The 24523-nt window shown below is 41.7% G+C and overlaps 1 protein-coding gene across 3 annotated transcripts; it reads left to right on the top strand.

Annotated features, from left to right (window-relative positions):
- Window positions 1-240: 240 nt before the first annotated feature.
- Window positions 241-23314, top strand: lipeb (lipase, hormone-sensitive b). 3 transcript variants are annotated; one of them, XM_053326369.1, is made up of 15 exons: window positions 266-345; window positions 798-828; window positions 3845-3885; window positions 7657-7898; window positions 8820-9104; window positions 9892-9982; window positions 11082-11227; window positions 11589-11774; window positions 12647-12799; window positions 15848-15992; window positions 16685-16912; window positions 18317-18502; window positions 19599-19777; window positions 21212-21478; window positions 21989-23314. In XM_053326369.1, exons 3-15 carry the CDS (start codon window positions 3858-3860, stop codon window positions 22391-22393), a joined length of 2541 nt encoding a protein of 846 aa, XP_053182344.1. In that variant the 5' UTR covers window positions 266-345; window positions 798-828; window positions 3845-3857; the 3' UTR covers window positions 22394-23314. The 3 variants fall into 3 exon arrangements, with proteins under 3 accessions (XP_053182345.1, XP_053182344.1, XP_053182346.1); XM_053326371.1 differs by lacking the exon at window positions 3845-3885 and having other exon boundaries at window positions 278-345; XM_053326370.1 differs by lacking the exons at window positions 798-828; window positions 3845-3885 and having other exon boundaries at window positions 241-345.
- The last annotated feature ends 1209 nt before the right edge of the window (window positions 23315-24523 follow it).

The raw sequence follows: 24523 nt of genomic DNA, 5'->3' as shown, positions 1-24523 counted from the left end.
ACAACAACTGCTCATTCACAATGCCCCTCTTGTTTGTTCTGTGAGGATTAGGGCTCAATAATTCTTCTTCACTGAGTTGTACAACCAAGACAAAAGAGGCGGGCGCATATCGATTTTAGAGAGTCACGATTGGCTACTGAACCGCGATGCAGTCACTCATTGGCTAACAGTTTTGACGTGGGCGGGACCTCGGCGCTTCCAGGCAGGTATGTAGGAGAGACATGAGAGGCGGTGCGTAAACAGAGCGGGCGAAGATGGCGTCGAATAAGAAGAGTAGTGGGAATAGCAGATTTGAGAAAGGTGTGAATGGAAGACGCTCAACCAAACATAAAGAGGGTCCAGTGGGTGAGTTTTTGCTGTGCCGTGCCAAACTTGTCACAGCCCCCCTCCCCTTCTCCGTTTTGTGTGTTGTCCTCCCCCTTAGGTACTAATGTCCCCCCCTTTTGTGACGCTCCCTGCATTAGCAGCTACGTTAGCTAGCCTTGGTCGGCCAAATTGAACAGCCAGGATTTAAGCCGCTGGGTCTGTGTCAGCTGCTTAGGTCCTGTGATTGTTTTACGACATCTAAAACGATGACATACTGAGGAAATTGCTTCACATACAATGTCGTGTTGTACCTCCTTTGCTAGCATATCCACAGTACCGGCATCCCCTTCAGTCATGTATATACTGTACCTACTGTATGCGCACTGTTAGTTGTAGCAGTAGTTTTTAATGTCAATGCTCTAGTTATAAAGTATATGTCTCCTTTTTGTTTTCACCTTTTTTCACGTTGTGCTGTGTCCTTAATGTCTCAGCTGCTGACACTGACAGGACCCACCTGAACAGGTACTGAAACACAAACAAGGGGGAGGGGAGGGGAGGGGAGGGGAGGGAGTGCAACTAGATGTTAGATTTATCTCCCAGTGTGGCATTAGGAAAGGGGGGGAGGAGGATGAGGAAGGGTTGCTGCTAATGTACTGTGCATAAATCGATTAAGCGAATTGATAAGGTCAGTAGCGACCAATGGAAAGCCTTTGTAAGGTGACGGTCTTGACATGATGCTGCAGGCTGTGTGATCTGCCGTCATGACTGAACAAACTCCCACTGTTGTTTTATTCTCCTCTGTAAACTATGCCACTGTCTCACTGGAGCTGGAACAATCTAACCAAAGGACTTCCACAGCTTAGTCAGTAGTCTGACAATATGCCATGCATTGTCTTTATTTTTGCTACTAGAAGAGTTTTTGCCCAGTCTTATTTAAAGTGTGAGGTTTGCTAACGCACTCAGTTTCCATTAGATCTGACGACTGATTTTTGTAATTTGCTTTTCCATTTTAGGCGTTGGATTGTAAAAACTGAAGGAAGCCATATGTGTCCTATGTGAAAACCCATTGTTGCTGGTTTCCTGTTGTTCAGTTTGGCCTTCTGTGTGTAAAGGTGCTCTGTCTGTGAGGAAGAGGGGGGGGGGGGGGGGGTCACAGCTTTCTGTCCTAAACATGACACTACAGAGCCCCTGCTGTTAGCTCTTCCTCTTGCCCAGCATGCATTGCTCAAAGTTTGCTATTTTTAAAGCATGCTTCCTACAGACATGGCATTTGTAGGGTATCAGATGTCTGGCAAAGTTCAAAAAGACTGTCCAGACACCATATCTTAAAGAAAAACTGTTAAAAGGCCATATGGAGGAATTTGCATGTTAAACACTGCCCGGTCACAACACATGACGAATGTTTAGACTCTCTGCTCGCATAGATAGATAAATAGATGAGGATACCGTGCTGTAACCAGTTCCACTTAAAGAAAAGGCCACTTCGTTTTCATATCCTTGGACTCATCTTTTCCTCAAGTAGGTCTGTTTAGTCTTGATAAAGAAAAACATGAGAGTTGTCAGTTAGACAGGATCAGCACCATTAATCATACTAACATTAAAAGGTAACTCAAAGACCACAACAGTACTTTCTTGACATTTTCTCCATAGAAGAGACTTGCATTGCGAGTTCTAGACATAAAGGTAAACAAGCAGGTTTTTCCAGTTTGTTTGTGCCTCTTAATACGGGGCGGACACTTTTTTTTTTTTTAAGCAGGATTAATGGATATCTTTATATAATATGTAGTATGACCTAACCCTTTTAGTAAGAGGTTTTAACAGGCAACATCAATGAAGTGCTTCATTAATCCATAACAATGGATCCCTGCAATTTGGCATTAGTGGCCCCTCGCTTCCCTCACCGGCGTTCCCCGTGTCTGAGTGACAGAGTGAGAGAGAAAAACATGAAATATTTTTGCTTTATGAATAGATATCAATAACATTATAATTAGCGCTGTTATTCCTGTTTCCACATGCTGTTTTCCTCGTCTACAGTATTACAACAATGCAGTGTTATGAATTTTTCGGTAATACTGTTTCCTCAACAGTCTGACTTTTCCTGTTTCTTTGTCATCAAAACAGATGATCAAACATTGAACTAATTCCAACAGATGGAGTGTTACAGTCTGGTTTTAAAAAAACAAAAACAATGACACTTTCACACAGGATACACCTGTGGTTTCTCTCTCTTCACTCTTCGTCTCTAAAAACATACACCTGTGGTTTTCCGACTGTGACCTGTCAAAAGTCCCAAAGACAAAAACAGATAGAAACTGCAACAACTGGGGCTGAAAGCATAAGACTCTCGACTGAGTTAACATGTTTGAAAGCAACAATAATGAAAACCACAAAAAATTAAACTTTTTCACTGGTGTTCTTGTGGTGTCTTTGAGTGTGTGTGTGTGTCACTGTTTTTCTACAAGTGGGTGAGGGGTCATGTATCTGTTCCTCGAGCTATGGGACTGTCATGTGTGGTATCAGCCAAGAAGTCTGAACTGAGGACATATTTTATTTATTTTTGCCAGGAATAGATTCGCTGAATTATATTTCCACCCTTTGTTTTTCATTATTTTTTTAAGGGGTGTTCATGTTCTTCCTTCATGGACAAACATTTGTATTGCTCAAGAGTTGGCACATGCTGCACATCCCTTCTGCATGAACACTCAAATGTATGTTCAAAGGTGCTTTTATTGATACTGTTCAACAAAAGTCAAATCAGGCTCAAGTCAAACAGGATTAATATTGAATTGATTAATGTAAACAGTGGTTATTGACTTTGAGCATGTTGTTTCTTTTCTTTGTTTCTTGCTATTTGGATACCTTTGTGTTATTTGACAGTCGGTTATGTAAAATAAACACTCTTTAAGTTGTAATTATAGGCTTGCTAACCAGTGCATTCATTATTTCATTTTTTTTTATAGATTAAATTGACCATTTTATGACTTAATGATATATTAATTGATAATCACTGATTTTACTGCTCTTTGTTTACATTTGTGAGACCTTATTAAATGTGTAATGGAGCACAGAACACCCATTAGAAGATAAACAGCCACAATCTTAGACTATTAAATCATCTCATATTTCCATGGACAATATCTGTTATCTGCCAATTGGGTGGAAGGTCGCTGGGAGTTGCAAGCTTAACAGCCAATGGCAATTTATCCCACTGTCACAGAGAGAGGGTTAACTGGGCCGGGTTTGCCTTTAGCTACCATGACCTTTTTGTAAAAGAAGCATAAGAGGGACGAGCAGAGAGGAAAGAAAAGGACAACACATTGCCTTTGAGAAGAATTGGTTATGACAGGCTGACATACAGACACTGACAGGAGGAGAGCCACAGAAAAGACAAAAAAAGAGAGCGACAGACACCAAGAGGGAGAACAAAACCCAATTGGAAAACCCTATCTCTTTCCTCTCTGCCTCCCCTCCCTCCCTCCTATCTGCATCTCTCATTCTGTCTTTCTTTCTCTCCATGCTGTCATTGCTTTTGTGGAAGAGAGGAGACAGACATGGACAGAGCCTTGAACTCAAATGCTGGTAAACACTTTTACTTTTTTTTTTCCTTCCCTCACTATCTCTTTCTCTCTCTCTCTCTCTTCCAGCTTTTCAATAGTTAGTCCATACAATGCATTGTGTGCTTTGCCAGAAGCTGCCTGCAGGTAGTTTTATACAAACACTCAATTCACACTGTCTGTGGGCCCCACAGGAGTCGTTATACATCTGTAATGTCGCTACTGTTGGTTGTACATGATTTATTAATACTACCTGCTCTCATTCATCTTTAATGTGGAGAGACCAGGTTCAAATTTTAATGGTTGCAGACAGTTCAGCTTACAGTAGCGGCTTATGTTAGCTTCATAGGAAGTAGTGATGCTTAAAATGTGCTGCTCTTTACACAGCTATAGGTAACCACTCGTAGATATGTAGAGAAATGTACAGGCCTTTCCTAGACATGTATGGCATTTACTTGTCTTTTATAGATATGTAGAGCATTTGCTGGTGTACAAAAGGCAGAGGTGATAAGACAAGTAGGTGAGTCATTGTTTTCTTCATAGTGACTCTCTAGTCTAGTCTATCAGCTGCAATTCTGACTTAACTATAGAGACTTTATGACTGTTCCTCTGTTTGACTCATTATCTTTAGTTAAACAAAGGTGAAGTCTTCACCGGACTGTGTCAGGTTTTAACTATGAGTGAGGTCTTGATAAGACGGTACAAATGTTTCACTACAACTATGCTCATTTGCATAATGTATGATATGCTCCCTGCAGTTAGTAAGGGCTGTAATGCGTCGGTTTTATTATCATTAAGCAAGTTCTGGAGCAACTTATGCTGATCCAGGGGTTCATAAAGTTCACGCTCAGTTTACTCTGTCAACATAAGGTCTGTTGGCGTACCCTGCTGAGAGAGTCATACCCCGAGCTCTAATTAAGCAATGTAATTTAAATTTTGGCTTTGAGCCCAAACTGGTATGACTGCTTTATAATAGCCAATCCTGCAACATGGCATTTCACTGACTGCTCGACCAAAGCAGTCATTGTGTCCCCTCAGGTCACACTGCTATGATTGTATTTATGCCGGCAGATATATTTGTATTTACAGATGTTCTGGTGTTTTTATGCTTGTGTCTCCTGATGTTTCCAGTTTTTTGCTGATGTAATGAGTATTTTCTTGTGTTGTCAGGGTTAGCACCTTCACAATCTCTCAAGTAATCCACTGGCTCCTAGCTAATTCATGAGATGGCACAAGATGGCTCACATTTTTTGAGTGTGTGTGTTGCACATGCAGTTACTGAAGGCTCCTGTCATTGGTCTCTATGATAAATGTGTATGATTATTTACAAGAATGGATATAAAACTCTAATTTCCCTCCTGTTCTGTGCCTCCCTGATCCCTCTCTCCTGCTACACCCTTGAGATCTTGTACAGCTCAGTTTTAATAGGAAGTCTTCCTAAGACGAAAGCTATATGATCTGAAATCTTTGAGTTTGGATAAGAATCCTGTGAGCCCACTGTGTTAGTGTTAATTAACTGCTGTTAACTTTAAGGAATCAGTCGACAGAAATCACAAATTCAAATCTTTTGTGTTCGGAGGTACCTGAGGGAGACAGTTGGCTTTATTTGTAGATTATAACTTCACATAATTTGAATACACAATGTAAATTCTGTTTTAGTGTGGAGTTTCCCTTGAAGTCATGGGATGAGTTTATGTCGGATAGAGTATTCCTTTCACATGGTTGAATCGATGTGAAATTAGGCCCCAAGCTGCTTCATTAAAGTTTGCAGGAATAGATAGAACTTGAGATTGTAATGAAAACCCACTGCAGTGCTACTCTGTACCTCCTCTCATTTGGCTTTGCAGACTTGTTCCAGACTGTCCTTATACCCCGGGGCCATGAATGCCTCTCAAATTCAGTAGGATACGTACTATGGGCTTAGTGACAGCATCACATAAACTTTAAACACAGGGTTTCCCGTTGTTTGCAGATAATTATAACCGCTTGGCTTGTGGCAGAAGAAAACATATCTCTGAACAACTCTTTTGATTTCTGATTTGTTAAAAGGCCAAAGTGTGTCTGTAACATTTTGGTATGTTCACATGGGGCACTTTTTCCAGTGCCAAGTGGAAGGAACAGCTTGATGGAGTACGCCTGGATTGGGTTATGTGTCCTCATCCATTTTTTAGCATAATTCAAGCCAGTTGTCAATTGCCCAACGGTGGACAGTGTGCCCTTTGGCCAAGTCCAAAACATTTCTTCATGACATGATTTGAATATTCCTTGCTAAGTTTTTAATTCTGACAAATAAATATCCAACATAAACTCTCCCCGAAAGAAATGGTGTGAGAGGTAAAGACGAGGCAGAGAATTGAGGAGATGGGGAAATGGCTGCAGAGATTTCTCATGCACTGTGTGTGTTTCAAGTCATCTGGTTGATAAATATCTCTTCCCTGATGTCAGGGGGTTGTGGTTCCTCCAAGCTAACTGAGATTGCCTCTCCCATTACTCTCACTGAATGACAGGGAATAGCAGTATAATTGTGCGATTAGGGCTCCATTATTTCTTTGACCCTCTAAACAATATTTCGCTTGTAGAATCTGTTCACTTTTTAGCATGCGTAGGCAACCTCTGCTCTATATCCCAAGATGTTGCTTTGTGGATGTGCACAGAAACTTGAACTTATTTTATTTTTCTGTATCATTGCAGCAGCCTTAGAAAAACAATTGATAGTTAAAGTTTCATGTCCAGTGATATAATTTGGCTGTTCATTAGGTATGTGTGGTTTAGCTATAGTTGATTCAACTCAGCAGAGTCTTTCTTTAAGAGTAATTTTGAACTGATCATTAATCATTAGCTCTCCATTATGGCCAAATGTGTTTAGATTCTGCAGAGTAATTGGTTAAAACCCATCTATAACAATGAAATCATATGCCTTCCCGCTGTCTGCTTCTCCCCTACATTCTCACTTTCTCATCTGTCACGTCTGTCTTCGTTCATGTTACTTTGTCCGCCGTCCCTTCTCCTCTGTCCTCTGCCTCTCAGCATGTCTGTAACTCTATACAGTAAGCACCAGCAAGTCCCTGGAGTTCAGTGTTGTGGAGGCAGAGGTCTTAGATAATGCGGCAGAGGAACAGTAGGAATCCAGGAGGGATGTTGAACTGGGTCTTTGTTATGCTGCATTAGAGCACAGATATTACTTACTTGATAAACACGCTCAGCTGTGGGTTGTCAACGGTATACCTCCCTTTGGGACCCTCTCTTGAGTGTGTTTGTGTTTTTGTCAGTGTATGACTAATTTGTGTTTGTTCCCGGCAGCATGACGTTAACAAACGGCCTCTGCCTTCTCCTCCTGTTACTTCCATGTCTGCCTAGATCTTGGTGGATTTTGCCTGCTTAGCCCGGATTTAGATCGTTTAATTTCAAGGCTTGCTTAACACGTTTCAATCAATGAGCTCCCATGCACCGGGCTATGGAGGATTAGTTAATAGGAGTAAGAGAACATAACATAGGATATATCCAATGATAGATTTGGAAGAGTGTTTACGTGCTGATTACAGCGGCGGAAATGGTACTGAATGAAGTTCAGCCTGATGTTTTTAAACTTGCAGGACCAAGTACCAGCTAACAAGTAGTTTTTACAACTCCTGAGTAAAGGGATATATAGTGATATCAGTAATTATCTGACCTGGTGAAAAGATAATTTCCTTCCTGAATACATAATGAACAACATTAATATAATGTCACAACAGTAAGTGTCTACCCTCATCTCCATGTCAATCTTTGCCCTGCTTCTTTGTCTCAATTCTCCTAGTGATGGATACCAAGGCAGTGTTTGCGGCTCTTTACAGCGTGTGTGAAGAGAATGCCGCGTTCTTCTCAGGAGGGGCCAAGCCATCACAGGGTGATGCGGCCAGGCGACTGGTGGAAACCATGAACCTCATCCAGGAGCACGCTCACAGTCTGGAGCCTGTGGTCTCTGGCTTTGCTGCAGTATACCATCATTTTGACTTTGATCCACACATACCTGCTAATGGTTATCGCTCTTTGGTAAAGGTAAGCTGCAGGATATTGGGAGGTCTATTTGTGTCTGTTTGACAGTCTCGAATCTCTGTCTGTGTTCTCAATTCAACCCAGCGCAGCTTTGAGAATAATAATCCTACATACCGCATTACGTTCTTATCAATATTCTCTCTACACTGTGAGAAACTGCTCTCCAGTCCCTCTTTCCCTTCATATCGCTCTGTTTCAAGGTCAGTCCATTTGTTTTACAGATTGATTTTATGTTGCAAATCAGGTTAGATAAATTCCTCCAGCTGTAGAATATCTACCTCTACTGTACCGACTGTACTTTATCTTCTACAGTTATTGATGAAGCATCATGACCTCAGTGGCTGCAGCCCACCACAACCGAACAAATGTAGCAGAGCAGCAAATGAATGCTGCCCTGTTTTCTAGCCTCTCGATTTCCACATGTTTAATCCTTCTCATCCCCACAGTGGTACTCTGACTAATCTGTAACACCCTGGTGAAGCAGCAAGCCTTTCACATGCTCCACATGCTGGCATTCAAGCATGCTATCACACATCGTTTTTTTCCCCCCTTTAAGCTTACCACACTAATCTCAATTACAACTTAAGCAGGCCCATAAGACATGGCTCTTTAATGATTATACAATTAAAGAACTATGGTTTGCTTTGTTATAATGGAAAGTGCTATGTATTCATAAAAAAGGAAAAATTACCTAAAGTTCATCATTTATCTCAAGAATGTATATCATTACACGTCAGTCTGAAAATCATTTTATTAACTAAGGACTTAATTTATCTAATTCATTTCAATCTAATTGACCTTGAATTGAGGTAAAATAGTTGATTTATAGTTTCTGTACAAAGAAAGTTTAATCCTTAATGTTGATATCACATGAAACAAGTTTTTTAAATTTTCCCTAAAATTTTATTTTAAAAAACTTTCCAGGTGGTGCGTTGCTGCCTTCTCCACATCATCCACAAGGGGCGCTACATCACCGCCAACAGACGCAGCATCTTCTTCCGAGTAGCTCACAATGCGGGAGAGATGGAGGCCTACTGCAACGCCCTGTGCCAGTTGCGCGCCCTGCTCTACCTGGCCCAGCGCATGCTACATGACAACAGCCACGGCAACCTCTTCTTCCAGGATGAAAGTGGCCTCAGCGAGAGCTTTGTCCGCGAATACTCGTCAATGCACAAGGGGTGCTTCTATGGCCGTTGCCTGGGATTTCAGGTGGGATGAGCTGTGTAGCATGTACTTGAAGTTAGCTGCTGTAGGTAATAGGGGATTAGAGGGATATATGTTATATAATAACACATTTCACAGCAGAGGAATACAGAGGAAAGAGGAAAAGCAACCTCAAACTAAATTTTCACTTGGCACTGAATGTATTTACATATTTACAGTTCTGTGTTAAATGTTACTTTTCATGTTACATTAGTTTGTCATTATATTATTTTCCTGTTCAGAACAAAGTTCCCCACAATAGTCTCCCATACCCTGTCAATTTAAAGAGTTTAAGCAGTGTCAAAATTTGAGTTGTTATTATCAGAAAAAAAAACTCCACTTGTGCCAGAAAGTAGTTTGTTACCAGGTCGTTGTATACTTACCCAGAAGAAAGGTGAAAAACTGTTCACAAATGTGATATGTAAAAGCTGGGAAAGGAATACAAACCTACTTCTCCTGCCTAAACATGGAAGTAAAATGAAATAATGAAAGGCAGTGGATGTGTGGAAGGAATGCTCTTCTTCACAGCCATGACGTCTGAACTTATTGAGCTTAACGAGAAAGGCGAACAGAGGTCAATATCAAACTGAAGGGAAAAAATGATGAAACCTCTGTAGAGCAGCTGGTGTAAATTTATAATGCCTTAGACTTATCTGATTTTCTGATATCTCATCTATGTTTCATTGTCTCTCTTTTGGATTATTCTAGTTTTAATTTTGTTCTTATTTTTGTTCTTAATTGCAACATGCAAATGTAAAACTCTGTTTTCTCCTACTCCTCCCTCCTTCTACAGTTCACTCCAGCCATCCGGCCCTGTCTCCAAACCATTGCTATCGGCCTCGTGGCCTTTGGAGAAAACTACAGACGCCATCAGTCAGGAATAGGTCAGCATCATCTCGTCTACCTCTCATCGGAGAGCCACTTCGTTGTCATTCATAGATCGTACTCACGCCCGCATCTCCTCTACATTGCTCCTTGGCCCCTGACGGTGTACCTTTTGATGTTGTGTGTTGATGCTCTTTCATCCTTTGGAATTTAGAGGCCTAGCTGCCGTACTTCTTCTATATTTCAGAATGTTTTGAGTATGTACACAGTTACGTACAGCGCCAGAGATAGAAGAACATGCACCATCATATACACATTTGCACTGTGCACGCACACAAACACACATATTTATTTAACATTCAAAAAGGCATTATTGAACTCTCATGGTTTCTTGTGCTCTCTGCTGCACCACAGTGGAAGCAGGAGCTATTGCACCATATGGTGAGTGTACTGACCCCCCCCCCTCCCCTACTTCATAGTCCTCTGTAGTAAACTAAGAGGCTATAGGACGTAGAAGTTGCTTCTATTGCACAGCTCCGTTCTTAAGCTGCATTAACTGTCCTTTGTCTGTATTTCAGTGTACACCTTGTCATCTTAGTTGCAAAAAAAAAGCCTAAACCTTGATACCTAGCATCAAAAACCAGGTAGAATCAAATTATAATATTTTGAAATGCTTGTACTTCAACATGGCACAAGCACAATAGACTTGAATAATTTATGAAGGAATAAGATTATAGTGCTGTGAGTAAGTAAAAGCCATTTCAGCCTGAGTTTTGCTCGTGTTGTGGACACTTCTGTGAGGTTTGCTGTGTTTTTAGCACTCTGTTTGCACCCATGGCCATCTTTCTTGCTTTCCTTCTACCCTTTCACATTCCACTTGAGTTCATAATTTGTAATGTTTTTTATGTGCTTGTGTCTTACTGCAACATCATTCCTGTCCTCCTTCCTACTGTTTCTGTCTTTGTGAAACCATTGGTTTCATTTCTATTACATTAAGCTTTAATTACTTTCCATTCCCATTTTCTCTACCTCCTCAACCATACACATTCTTCTTTTCTTTCCTGTCCCTTTTCATTCAAATTCTGCCTTTGCTTTTCTTGCATTACCCTTGTTTCTGGTGTTTAACACCCATTGATATACCCTCCCTCTCTTCCCTAGGTGTAGCAGCCAGCTCTTTCTTTACCTCAGGGAAGTACGCCATCGACCCAGAGTTGAGAGGGGCAGAATTTGAACGCATTACTCAGAATCTGGACGTCCATTTCTGGAAGACGTTCTGGAACATCACTGAGACCGAGGTGCTGTCGGTGAGTATCCGGCTGATGCTTCTTTTTACAGATTCTGACAATTCGGACAGATGCGTTCTTAGTCATCAGTAATCTTACCATGTCGTCATCGCTAACCCATGCACGCAGATAAGTGCACTGCTCTCTTTTTAATATTAAAACTATATCAGGGATATTTTACTTTCCTCTGGTAAAAGTACCTTTCTATCATTATGCATTTTGGCCTACAGGCCGTTAGTAATAATAGAGTGGAGTTCATGGTTTATTCATCTGGTTTCTCTTTCTCTCCAGTGACCTGACTCGCCATATAACTTGCACTTTCTGTCTCTTCTTCTCAATTTTTTCTCTCTTTTTCTCTCTACAATCATCTCTCTTACTCCAGAGTCTCGCCAGTATGACCTCTACTCAAGTGAAGGTGAACCGCGCTCTTTCTGTGCCTCCTGTGCCCTTTGATCTTCCCCTGGCGGCCGACCACAGAGCATCTGTAACCATAGCTCCACCATCAGCACACATCGGCACTGCTCCTGTTCAGATGAGGCTCATCTCTTATGACTTACGTGAAGGACAGGTACTTAAGTCATCATTCAGTTCACACTTTAGTGGCACAGTGGAAAATGCAGTATAAAATACTTTATTATCTGAAATGTTCATGCCTATAAAACTTTCTCTTGTCTTGCACTATCTCCTTGTAAGTGGACTAAGGATTAAGTATTTGTTGTTTGACCTACTTTGTGATAGTTTTCCTCCACTGGGTCTTTTTGAACCAGCTTGCTTATACCTGTTCAAATATACAAAAATAAAAACTCTTTAAACAGAATATTAGTCGTATTTTTCGACAACTTCTCTTCATCCTCATGTACTTAATCCCCTTCATTATCTCTATTTCTCTCTCTCTATTTCTCTCACTTTTTCTACACGGTCTCCCTCACTAATTCTCTTGAGAGAGTCCCTCTCTCCATCGTAGCTTGTTGTCCTCCTTTCTTTGTAGCCTGGCACTTAACCAGACATGCTATCAGCAAATACGCTCAACCATTGATCACGCTCTAACAAAACAACAGCGTCCTTTATAATGTCACAAAATACAACCCTGCATCTGCGGAAACCCTCCCTCTCAGCCACAGCTCCCCTCCCTCCTTGTTTCTGTTAATGAATGGGAATTAGTGTGCGTTCATGCAGGCGCAGGAAGGGCTGGCAGCAAGCTGCTGCAGAACAGCTAGTTAATCCTTCTCTCAAAGGAGTCCTGTTGCTAACACTAGCAATGAAATAGATTAACAATGAAAACAAGGCTTTGTTTGCAATGTACACAGTCATCAGAGTGATGCATCACAATCTGCCATAATGTGTAGTTTTTAACTTTAAGGTTTAAACAGGTTGATGTCATTTATTCCTCTGTGAGTTCATCCTCTTTCTCTTCATTTGTTCATTCCTCTTTCTCTCCAGGACAGTGAGACTCTGTTATCTATGTCCCGCTCTGAGGGGGGCGCCATCTCACTATCACTGGGACTGAAGACCAAACGCCTCCCTTCGTCTCCCTGCCTCCTGGTCCACTTCCATGGGGGAGGCTTTGTGGCCCAGACCTCTAAGTCTCATGAGGTAAGATATGGCTCAGTTTTGCAAACTCTGACTGGAAAGGAAGTGAAAGGGGATTTCCATTTTTTTCCAATTTTCCAAGTTCTGTTTTAACAGGAAAAACTGATTCTGAAAAAGTTTATCAAAAAGTATTTTGACTCATCTCTGTGACAGTATCTGATCTGTTTGAATGAACATAGATAGTATGTTCGTAGATTATAGTTTGAATGAGTGAGTTTTTGATCTGAATGAAAGTTGTATGTGTGTAATTTAGCGCAATCTGTACAAATCCAACACCAGACTCAGATGTTGTTTTTCCAGGATTTGATCCAGTATCGTCACAGCACTCATTCAGCTCACTTCACCCTCTCATTTCTTCTATACTACTAAACTTCTGGCTGTGTTTTGTCAAACTAATTGTAATTGAACCCCAGCTAATTAAAATGTTGAGGAGACTGAAACCAGTTAATGGCAGAGGAGCAGAGGGGTTACTAGTCTAAGGCTTCCTCTGTCAATACTGTGGCACATAATGAGCTGTTAAGATAATTATTCTGTAATTAATCCCTGAAAACTTTTAGACACTTTGCCCTGCCTCAACACATTCTTCACTGGCGAGGTGCTGGCTCTTCTCTTACATTCAAATGATTGCTTCCTGTACTTTAGTTCATCCTCAGCTCTTGTTTTCTCATTGAGCCCATTTCCCAGTTTTAATTTCTAGATCACTCTGATAGAAAAAGAGTCACTAAAAACACACACAAGCAAATGTCTTAAAAAGTGTGTTTTGTCTCTTCTGTCATTGTACTGCGACACACTTAGAGAATATCAAAATGTTTTTTCATAAGTGACAATGCAGAAAGTAGTAAGACTCATTTGACCAGCTTAGTACATCTTAAAGGGGAAAGATTATTTCAACTTCTTTTTTGTCATGGCTTCTCCCGATTCATCCTGCACTGATGTGGTCATCTGTCATCTGTGTGTGGTCTTAATATGGCATCAGACTACATACAGCTACTGCAAGACAACGCTCTGTGAAATCGCAGATGCGTAGCAGCTGCATAGCAACTGGAGGATGAGAGGGAGCAATCAGAGAAAAGGGTGAGCAGGGCTGTCATGTTGAATTAGCTGAGAACTGTACAACCCCGCAGAGAAAGATTACCCTGGGCACTAATGGAAGACTTGTCAGAGTATGCTGCTCTCTTCTTCTGGGTTTTTTTTTTTTTTTTTATTACATCCTCCCTCTCAATCGTTCTAATATCTCACTAAATCCTTTTAGTTCACTTAATGTTCTTTTCACACTCCTCCCTGTCTTATTTCGGCACCACATACTTGCCTGCTTCCAAATTTTATCCAGTGCATTGTGCTCTCTTAACTCCTGTGGCAGGGCAGAGTGAATGCATAGAAAGGTTCTCTAAAGGTGGAGGGCCATGCTGTCCACTTTACCCCTCACATCTCCATTTACTCCTGTGTCCCTTTCTCCATTCTGACTTCTCCTGTTCTCCTGAGCACTGATTCGGAGTGAGAGTTCAATAAAGTGGCAGTGCCCAATGAGCCCAATGATGCTGAGATCACAGTAAATTGTATTCAGGCATCTGTGCATTTTGCAACTTGTATGGACCACACACACACACACACACACACACACACACACACACACACACACACACACACACACACACACACACACACACACACACACACACACACTTTGTTTGGGCAGAGGTATAAGCTTGCAGATTAACTGATCTGCCTGTTTGAGAAGGAGTGGGACTGCAGCTCCCATTAATTCCTGCTTAGAGAACAGATCTAGGACCCTGTGTGTGTGTGTGTGTGTTTGTTTGTGTTTGCAGGTATTTTTCATTAATCGGATGTGTGTGTTTACTAGCAGAGTTTCCTGAGTCATGTAAAATTAACCAGCTTTGGGCTGAGTTCCCCCCCCCCAAAAAAAACTCACAGGTACCTCATATCCACCGTTGGGACATTTGTTGTGAGTCTGTACTTTCATGCCGGCAGATGATGAACTGTCTAATTGGCAAACCTGCCCATGGAGTCTGGCACATGTTGACGCTCATTGTAGACTGGCAACAATGACTGTTGTTCACACACACACACACACGCATGCACACACGCATGCACACACACACACACACACACGCACACACACACGCTCCTTAGGGGAACACCTTAGCTGATTCGTTCAAACCCACACTGTCTGACCTGAACTGTGCTTGAACTGCACACACACTCACTTGTCAGCAGTCTATCTCTAAGATTGATTGTGACAGGTACAGCTTTAAGACAGCACAGTTGACTGCTAGAGCTGCTACTACGTTTTGTTTTTTTCATAGTGAATCACTGGTTGGTGAGACGACACACTACTATACACACACATTGCTTTTCCTGGCATTGTGAATGGAGAGCTGTCACTTTCACCACCATCCCTGTCATAGCTAGTCAAGAAGGTGTTGGGAGATGATAAAGACAGAGGAGGAAAGGCGGAATGCTTTTGTAGGAAGAATATTTTGTCATCATTTTGATGCCTTTCTCACATTTCAAGGTCACTGCATTGCAGCTGAGAGGAAAAGACGAATAGCAAACACTTAACCTGACAGTTGCAATAACATAAGGGGGAAAACAGTGACAGTGACTTTGCTTTTGTAGACTCCCTGTAAATCTACACCATCCTCCCATCTTTGTATTTTTCTCTATGTACTCTGCAAGGTAGGACATGTGTGCGCCTTTATTATTAACGTATGAGAAGAAAGAAAATGGAGGTGACTGTGAGGGCACCGCTCATTCTCCTTTTGTCTAGACAGCAAGTCAAAAAGCAGACAGATGACATCAGAGAGACATAATTTTCATAACTTTTTATCCTTGCTTCTTAATGTTCACCCCCACGCGTCTCGCTCACCACATTTGTCTCTCTCCGTCTCTCCGTCTCTGTGTTTTATTGTGGTCGCTTTTGTTTCTCATGAATTTAACAACATATGATATATTCACTGTGAAACTGATTGTTTCTCCATTCATAAATTCTCTTCCCTCCATATCCTCTTCCCTCCTCCTTGTCTTGTGCAGCCCTATCTGAAGAGTTGGTCCCAGGACCTTGGGGTCCCCATCCTGTCAGTGGACTACTCTTTGGCCCCTGAGGCCCCCTTTCCCAGGGCTCTGGAGGAGTGTTTCTATGCCTACTGCTGGGCTCTGAGGAACCACCACCTACTAGGTACCCACACATCTCACTCACTCTGTTTATAACCAAGTGCTAATCTCCTCTGTAAATCCCTCTTACTTTATTAAGTCATGTGAAAAATATATGCTGTAGATATGTTATTTACTTTAAGCAGGTAAAAGGAAGTAGTTTATTAGAATGAATGAGCCTGAACAAGAAAAGGAGTAAAACTCACTCCATTCAGGTGTCTGTTTCTGTAAACCCTCACCTTACCAATTCTCTGGACCCTTCGGAAGGATTCATTCGTCACCTTGAAAGTAATCATGCCACCGCACAATGTCTTGCACTGTAATCCTTGTTGTGTAATATCATACAAATTGAGATGCTCAATATTCAGGCAGAAAACAAAAGACATCTGGTTGATTTAGGGTACATCCAGCCACTGAAGCACCCTCTGTCAAATTAACAGTGATTGCAGTGCAATATGTTAGTGTTGTAGTACAAGAAGACGATGTCACAGCCATGAGCCAGACAGTGAGACAGCAACCTCTCACAGCAGCTGCATATTCAACTCTTACAGAAGAGAAAGGAGATACTATTACTTGATGCGTGTCACACTGCTTTTTGCGCCTCAGTGAATTTCATAATGCTGCATAAAAGGACTTTTTCTCCTCATTACTTTTTTAAATTCTACCCCATGTTGTTTTCTCACCTCTGTCCTCACCAACCCATTTTTATCTCTCCAGGCTGGACAGGAGAGAAAGTGTGCTTGGCCGGTGACAGTGCGGGAGGCAACTTGTGTTTGACAACGTCAATGCGTGCTGCTGCCTTTGGTGTGCGAATGCCAGATGGCATCGTGGCAGCCTACCCGGCTACCCTGCTGACTGCCTACGCATCACCCTCCCGTCTGCTAACACTTATGGATCCCCTGCTGCCACTCAGTGTGCTCTCCAGGTGTCTTAGCGCCTACGCAGGTAGGAGTTTTTGCATGTGTGTGAGTGTGTGTGTGTGTATGAGTGTACTTTTAAGTTAAAGCGGCTTTTTTTATCTGGAGAAATTAAAATCTGCTTTCCCCCTTTTTCTTCCTTTTCAAGTGCTTCTCCATGCCTCTAAACATGATGTTGTGTAATTGAAGGTTTGATAATTATTATTATAATAAGTAACAGCTGGTGTGTGGCAAGCTAGAATGGGTTTTTTTTTTTTTTACTTTTTAGTCTGCAACAATTTTCTCTATTTTAACTGCAGAAGTGCAATGACAAGCGCAGGTTGGTAGACACACAGACTGTGTGGGCGTCTCCATTCGCACCTGCTGTTTCAGGTTCATGCGTGTGCAGCAGTGCGCAATATGTTAAAGGGCTGACTGAAAGTGAATACAGATGTGCGTGTGGTGATTAATAAATACTTTATCAGCTTGTCACATCACTGCTCTCACAACTCTGAAATAGTTGCGTCAATCATGGTTAGAAGTGATAAAAGCAACTCAACAAACAGAAAGTTTTTTTAGGAAATGTCTGTAAAGTTCAGAGCATACACACACACGAACACACATCAATACAAGAAAGTTGGAAAATCGGCTGTGATGATGATTGTGATGATAATCTGATGTCTACTTAATGAAAAATGAAAACGTGCACCGTGTGCTCTGCACTGGTCACCCAAATAACTCACAAATGTGCAAATCGAGTTTTCAGGGCAGGAAAATGCCAACAGTCGAAGTGCTACGTGCGCTGGTTACGCCTCCATGAAACACATCCCTTTATGTGTACCATATAAAAAATTGTAACTATAACATATGACAAAAAAGTCTTCAGTATTAGAGTGAAAGAGACTTTCTTAAAGTAATCATTTTCTAAATAAAATAAAAGATTTTCTCCTATGTAAAGTATAGCCTTGTTGGGTTGTTTGGAAAACTTTCTCTGACAGTAACTCAACTTATTAGCATATAGACTGTTTTCAATATGTTGCTGTTAATGCATGTAAAAAGTAGGATTCGCAATAATATTTGTCTGGCAAAAGGAAGAGGAGAGGACCACAATAATTGGTCAATAGTGCGAAAGCCTGACACATATATTGTTTTTTTCTTTTGTCTACTTTCAATAACTTGAATCAAACTCTAATCATTTTCGATTCACTCCTACTGTCATTGCTGTGTATTATTGTCTGTAATCCAATTGCCTTTTGGCAGTATTGAACCCTGTCAGTGTTTTGTTTTTACTATTATACATTTCCTATTATTGCTTTTCCGTCTTCTGTTGTAACTTATTCATGCTTACTCAAGAATAACAAAAACACTTCAGTTTGTCATCTTCCTTACCCTCTTATCTGTGCTGTACATTTGTCTTTCTCTCCTAACCTTCCTTTTATGTCTCACTCTCCAGGCAATGAGCCACAGGCAGAGAAGCAGGTAGAGAAAGTGAGTACACTGAGCTTGGTGAGGAGAGACACAGCTCTGATGCTCCGAGATTTCCGACAGGGAGCCTCCAACTGGATCCATTCTCTGCTCGATTCCAGCAGAGCCTCAGCCTCCCCCAGCACAGATGCAGAGGCGCCACCAGGAGCCACTGGTATACCACCGTCTGTGATTGTGTGTGTGGGGGTGTGTTTGTGTGTGAATGTGCAGTCAGGTGGGAGAGGTGTGGGTAGCATTATTGTGTTTTACTTAGCAGGTTTTGAGCTTGCAGTTTTCTGTAGTTGCAATCTACTTGTGTCTTTGATCGTGTCTCTCTGTGTGTATCTGTGTGTGTCTGTGTGTGTCTGTGTGTTTGTGTGTGTGTGTGTTTGTGTTTGTGTGCGTGCAAGCTTGAAGCACCCACGATTCCAGCGTGTTCATTGAGCTAATTTATTTAAGTTTTATGGTTGCAAAAACATCAACTGCCCTAAAGTTCATTGACACCCCCATATGGAATAGATCATTGACATGGATACCCTTTATTCAGCAGTCAACCAACCAATTATCGCTGTATCCCACCCTGTTGCGTTACACTCCTGTAGTCCCATTCATATCAATTCACCTCTTTGGAACAGCAGGGCTTTGACAGTAATTGTTAATTGTAGTCACTGTAAATCTGGTGGCGAATCGTAATTTCCCTGGTGTCCCGTTAGCTAGGTGACACTCCCACAGCTGCAATGCCAAACTAATGAGATTGTCATTGGTGGGTGTACATGATTAAAAGGCCATAATGGTGCTGAGATGGTTTACTGTTAAGGAGAAGGGAGATCTGTGGCGCTTTGTGAGGAGGCCAGCCATGACGATTCTTACAGCTGTGTTTTGACGGCTGGGGGCGGGCGAGTGATATCACCATGACAGCGCCATTTGAATTTCCTCCACCTACTTATCCTCTCTTCTTCCTGATATATCCCAATTAGCATTTTAGGCTTTTAACTGTTGGCTGTCAACCAGAGGACGTATGATAAGTGGAAACAGTGGAATAAGTGAAAGTGATTGTGTACTAATATCAGTGTTTGTGTATTTTTTTCCTGTGTCCTCCAGTTACTATTGGCCTCTTTATCCTCTATACAGCGTGTTATTTGCATGATTTATGGTGTTTATGGTGTTTTTAAATGAATAAATCTTTTTACTGTTTGTCTGTCTTAAACATTTAGATTTTTTTATTTTTAATGGTCTTCTTCATATTTCCCCCTCCCTATCTTGTCTCTTAGACACAGTAAGGAAGAGCATATCAGAGGCGTCCATTTCTTCTCGTCACGCAGATCCCCCTGTACCATCAGAAGCCTCTCAGTTCCCCGCTAGGAAATTATCTGTGAAGAGCCAGACTTGCCAGGACTTGGGGTCCCACAAATCCACCTCCAACAGTGCACCCCTTCTCTCTGAGCGCACTGTACGTCACACTTCAACATGTTTACATTGAGATTAGCATGCTCACAGATGATGCTCATATCCAGAGAAAGTGAACGGTCTCTAAAGCTAGTCTAAATCTTTTCTTTTCTGTGTTCACGCCCATTATACTTTTTCTCTGCATGGCCTGAACCAGCAGCTTTTATGCTCAGACTATATGGATCAATTGACCAGACACAACGTGGGTGCTCACAAAAAATAGTCGGTTTTGTTCACAAGACCGCATCCGCAAAAATGTTGTGTTATAATCAGGCTTTTCCATACAGTGTCTGCAGGCTGATGCTTATAAGAACACTTGGCTGTTAGTGGGAATTGTTGTGTGAATTTAATGTGGAAAAGTCTGTAATTCAGTACTGATTATTGCACCATTATCGTGAGGAGAAGTAGCACCAGTCCCTTGTATATAATCAGGTTATCTCTGCTTTCAAACAGCTTGCATTTAAAAGGATTTAGTATACAGTTGTAGCCTGTTTTAAGATTATACAATATTAGGGGCCTGAACATTATTTCACCATGCAGATATTTTCGCCCAGGATCATACAGTGCGGTTTCATCATGTTCCACCTTGATGAACTCAGCTGAGATTATATCACCCGTGCCTCCTAAACGGATTTGGCTATAGAATGCTGACTGAATATCTCAACTTTTTGGTTGTGTGAGTGCTGGATAGGTATTGCAGATTATCCTTGCATGTATTTTCACACAGACAGACTGGATTAGTGGCTGGCTTGGGGAAAATAGCTAGCAGAGGTGACGTCAGATTTTAAATATACTTTTCCTCCTTGAAATGGGGATTGTTCAGCCAAGACACTCAGGCTCTGAGCCAAGGTTTTTAGAAGATTTTCACAAGGACAAAGTGGTGTGTGTGCATTTTTATACATATAATTGTGTGTGTATATATATATATATATATATGTGTGTGTGTGTGTGTGTGTGTAACTGAAGGAGAAACACACAGGTTTAAAACACAGGTGCAGTGCATGGTACAATTAAGCAATTAAAGTCCAATCATGCTGCATGGCATGTGAAAAAATCAAGATGGCAAGAGGAAAAGATCTAAGTGACTTTGAAAGAGGGTTCATTATTGGGTGCTTGACCCCTACAGTGAAGGGATCTGGTGACTCTGTGTTGCTGTGAGGGGCATTTTGCTGGCATGGTTTGGATCCACTCACTGCAAATCAATACAAAGTAGTTCTAAGTGATTACCTGATTACCTTTATCCTATGATGAAACATTTCTATCCTGATGGGAGTGGTCTCTTTCGAGATGACAGTGTCCCCATCCATAGGGTATGAGGAGTATATGTATATAATATAAGCCAAGTTTCCCTGTCAAATATGTTATGCCTTTGTTCTTATTCCCTTGACCACTCATTGCTGTGTAAGCTGAATCATTTCTCGTCTCTTCTTTTATATAGCCAGAAGATGTAAATTTCTTCCTTTCCAAGGAAGCAGATTCCTCCATATCCAGTGACCTGTCATCACTGGCCATACCACCCCCTGTTAGTGAGGAGGGATCAGAGTCGGAGTACCCCAGGGAGTTTCCCCTGGGATTCGAACCACTACGCTCAGAGCAGCTGGCTGAAATGAGGGTGGACACCTCTCCAGTGGTCAAGGATCCGTTCTGCTCCCCTCTGCTGGCCCCTGATAGCATGCTCAAAGGACTGCCACCTTTACATATAGTGGTAAGAAGAAGCAGCTGTTGTAGCTTGGCGGGGCACATTCATACAGTGAAATGCACAAAGATCAAATGTTAAATTTGTTGTTGGATGGTCAGAGAGATGAGCGTTCATAAGCTTCAACTTCAACACGTTTAAAATGTATAAGAAACAGTGGGGTTAAAGAGGGAACAGTTAAAAATGTTGTGAAATAAAATACCAAAGAACATACAGTGCATACATTTCTGTATCAGAGTGAAATGAAGTGTGAAGGGAGAAATACACGAAGTTGAAGCCTGCTCTCTCCAGTGAGAACAGTGTTAATATGAAAATGAAGAAATTGGTGTTGATTTTTAAAATGGCTCGGGTGAGTGAGAAAGAACGTGAATAAAGCAGGGACAAAAGAGACTGGGAAGCTCGGCTTCCTTTTCTTCATCCCTTAATTAAGATTCTTGACGTGTCTGAAGGGAATCCTAATTTGCTTTTCACCATTCTTTCCCCTTCCCTCCCTCTTATTTCTTGTCTCTCCCGTCTCAGGCTTGTGCATTAGACCCCATGCTGGATGACTCTGTGATGTTTGCCAAGCGTTTGAGGAACATAGACCAGCCTGTCACTCTGTGCATAGTGGATGACCTCCCCCATGGCTTCCTCAGCCTATCGCAGCTCTCCAAGGAGACGAGGGAGGCTGCTAATGTCTGCGTGGAGCGAATTCGTGTTGTCTTTACCCAGGAGGAGACACCCCCTGAACCACGCAAGCACCGCAAGCTGGAACGGACCGATAGGGGTGTGTCGGCCTCTTCTGGAGAAGCCGGTTCTCTCTTTGTCGGCCCCATAGAGGAAAGCGAGCTAGCTGTTGGGAAAGGGGCTAAAATTGCTGACGGGGAGGGCTTAGTTGCTGTGGCAGCCCAGAATAACAGTGACGCTGGTGGAATTGGGGCTTAAATAAGGTTAGATTAAAAAAGAGAGACTACAGTTCACCCGATGAGTTAAGGGAGGAAGAGAGGATGGCGGTCAGACAAATTTAGGTAATCCAGTGCCTAAAAGGGGGAGAGAGGAAAGCATCCAGAAAAATGGTAAAGATGGGTGTGTGGGTGTGTGAGTATGGGAAGGGGTGATGGGCAGTCTAGGAGATTGCTCATTTTCTGAGAGACAGAAAAATAGTAAAGCAGCACTGAAATAGAGCTTCCTCTGCTTCACAATCCATGCTGTTTGTCTGTGCGCCATCAGCATGCACTGACACAAATCTGGCAGACAAAACGAGCACACCCACAAAAGACAGCCATGTTTTAGAATAAAATGGTAATTTACTGTAGCAACTACTTAGATCAAAAACCAGCTCTCACCCACACATGCAGCACACATACTTAACACTGTTGCTGTTAGGCAGCAGAATCTCGGACACGAGGCAGCGCAGACGGTTCTTGAGACAAACCTGAATGGGTAATTCATCCAGGCCAAGGCAGTCATTGAGGCTCTAATCAGATAGGGGAAGGCACACTATATGCTTCTGTATAGAGTCATCCACATCAAAATGGCTACTTGTCCTTTAGGGAGCCACTCTAAATCACACTTAATAACTCCACATTGTGTTCTCCATTACACCAGTTTGGCAGTCAATACAGCTCACTTTGTGGATAGTACGTCTGTTGACTGTCTCCCAAACAGATTTACTGAGCTCAAACACAACAGAGCGAAAGGCTCTAAACTGGATGAATTGATTTACTCGCTCCTTGAGATTCTGTTGCAGTTTTTAATCATAATATTAATCCTTGCAGTACTATTATTTTTGTTATTTATATCAGTTATCTATTAGGGGTGGAACGGTTCACAAAATCCACGGTTCGGTTCATATCACGGTTTTGGGGTCACGGTTTTCGGTTCGGATTATGTTGTTCTTTTCTGGGGGCGGGGGTTTACACTTCATTTCCCATATTTTTAGACTGGATGATGTCATCAAGGCAAAAGCGCAATACAGATTAATAGAAAAACTCCTTAGTTTAACACTAACCAGCAGTCATGTATCAAAGAAACTTTTAAATTAGTGCCTCAGTTGAATTAACATTATTTTACACAAACTGACAGCATGAACACAGGCAGGGGTCCCCCCACAGAAACACGTCATCATGGGGGGATTCCCACCTGACCGGCCCTAACTGACGGAGGAAAAGATGATAACAATATGAGAGCTGTCACATCAAGACCATCTTGCATGTATAGATATTTACTTTGTAGAGATATTTTAGGTCTACATATGTTTGTGTATCCTACCATTTATGTTATTGTGTAGTTTGGCTGCTTTGCTATAATCTACCTGCATCTGGAGATGCTGAGGCTCTCTCAGGTCAGTAGCTGCCGGTGCTCGTACTGTTGGAAAGCTTGGCACGGAGCAAAAGCCTCCATCCTCCATAGGTCCCACGTATAATAATGTAACGCCTCCCTGTTGTGCCAAATGAAAAAAGAAAAAAACTTCACTGGGTTACTGGCAAGGCTTAAGTTGCGTGTCATGAACTGAACAAACCGAACAATACACACGTGCCCCGAACCGTGACAAGTGTACCGAACGGGACAGATTTTTTAACTGAACCGCTCCACTTCTATTTTCTATTGCTGTATTATAATCCATGAATCATTACAGACCTGTTTCTTGATTTGTACACTATTTTGTGTGTTTAATGTACTCTTATGCTGTTTATTCTACATTTTGGAATTTGCTCAATATTTACCTCTGCTTGTTAAGCAACAGCTGCTCTGACATCCCTGGCCTTCCAATTAAACTTATGTTTTACTCTCAGTAATGCATACTTATAAGATAGATTAAATGTAGAATATTACAGAGGGACAAAGTGCCCTCTCTAGATGCTGCCTTGTGGCGATATTACTAATGCAATGATTACATTTTATTGATTGCTACAGTGAAATTTGTGGAGATGCACTGAGGTGCATTAATTTATGATCACAATACTTGAAAACTTGGGTCCCATCTTTATAAGTCTTTCAAGAACAACTATAGCTGTCAGATCTTTTGGTAGATGCAAAATATCTTTATTTTCATTATTTTAAAACTGGAAAATG

The sequence above is a fragment of the Scomber japonicus genome, chromosome 10, assembly GCF_027409825.1.
Source record: "Scomber japonicus isolate fScoJap1 chromosome 10, fScoJap1.pri, whole genome shotgun sequence".
Taxonomy (NCBI): Eukaryota; Metazoa; Chordata; class Actinopteri; order Scombriformes; family Scombridae; genus Scomber; species Scomber japonicus.
Note: the sequence above shows the minus strand (reverse complement) of the source record. Positions and strands in the feature narration are given on the sequence as shown.

Excerpts from the sequence above, each read along its gene's own strand:
- lipeb (XM_053326370.1), top strand. The coding sequence starts at position 255 with ATGGCGTCGAATAAGAAGAGTAGTGGGAATAGCAGATTTGAGAAAGGT. Across the intron at positions 15,993-16,684 it reads GAGGAACCACCACCTACTAG|GCTGGACAGGAGAGAAAGTG; the intron begins GTACCCACACAT and ends TTATCTCTCCAG. Across the intron at positions 19,778-21,211 it reads CCCTTCTCTCTGAGCGCACT|CCAGAAGATGTAAATTTCTT; the intron begins GTACGTCACACT and ends TCTTTTATATAG.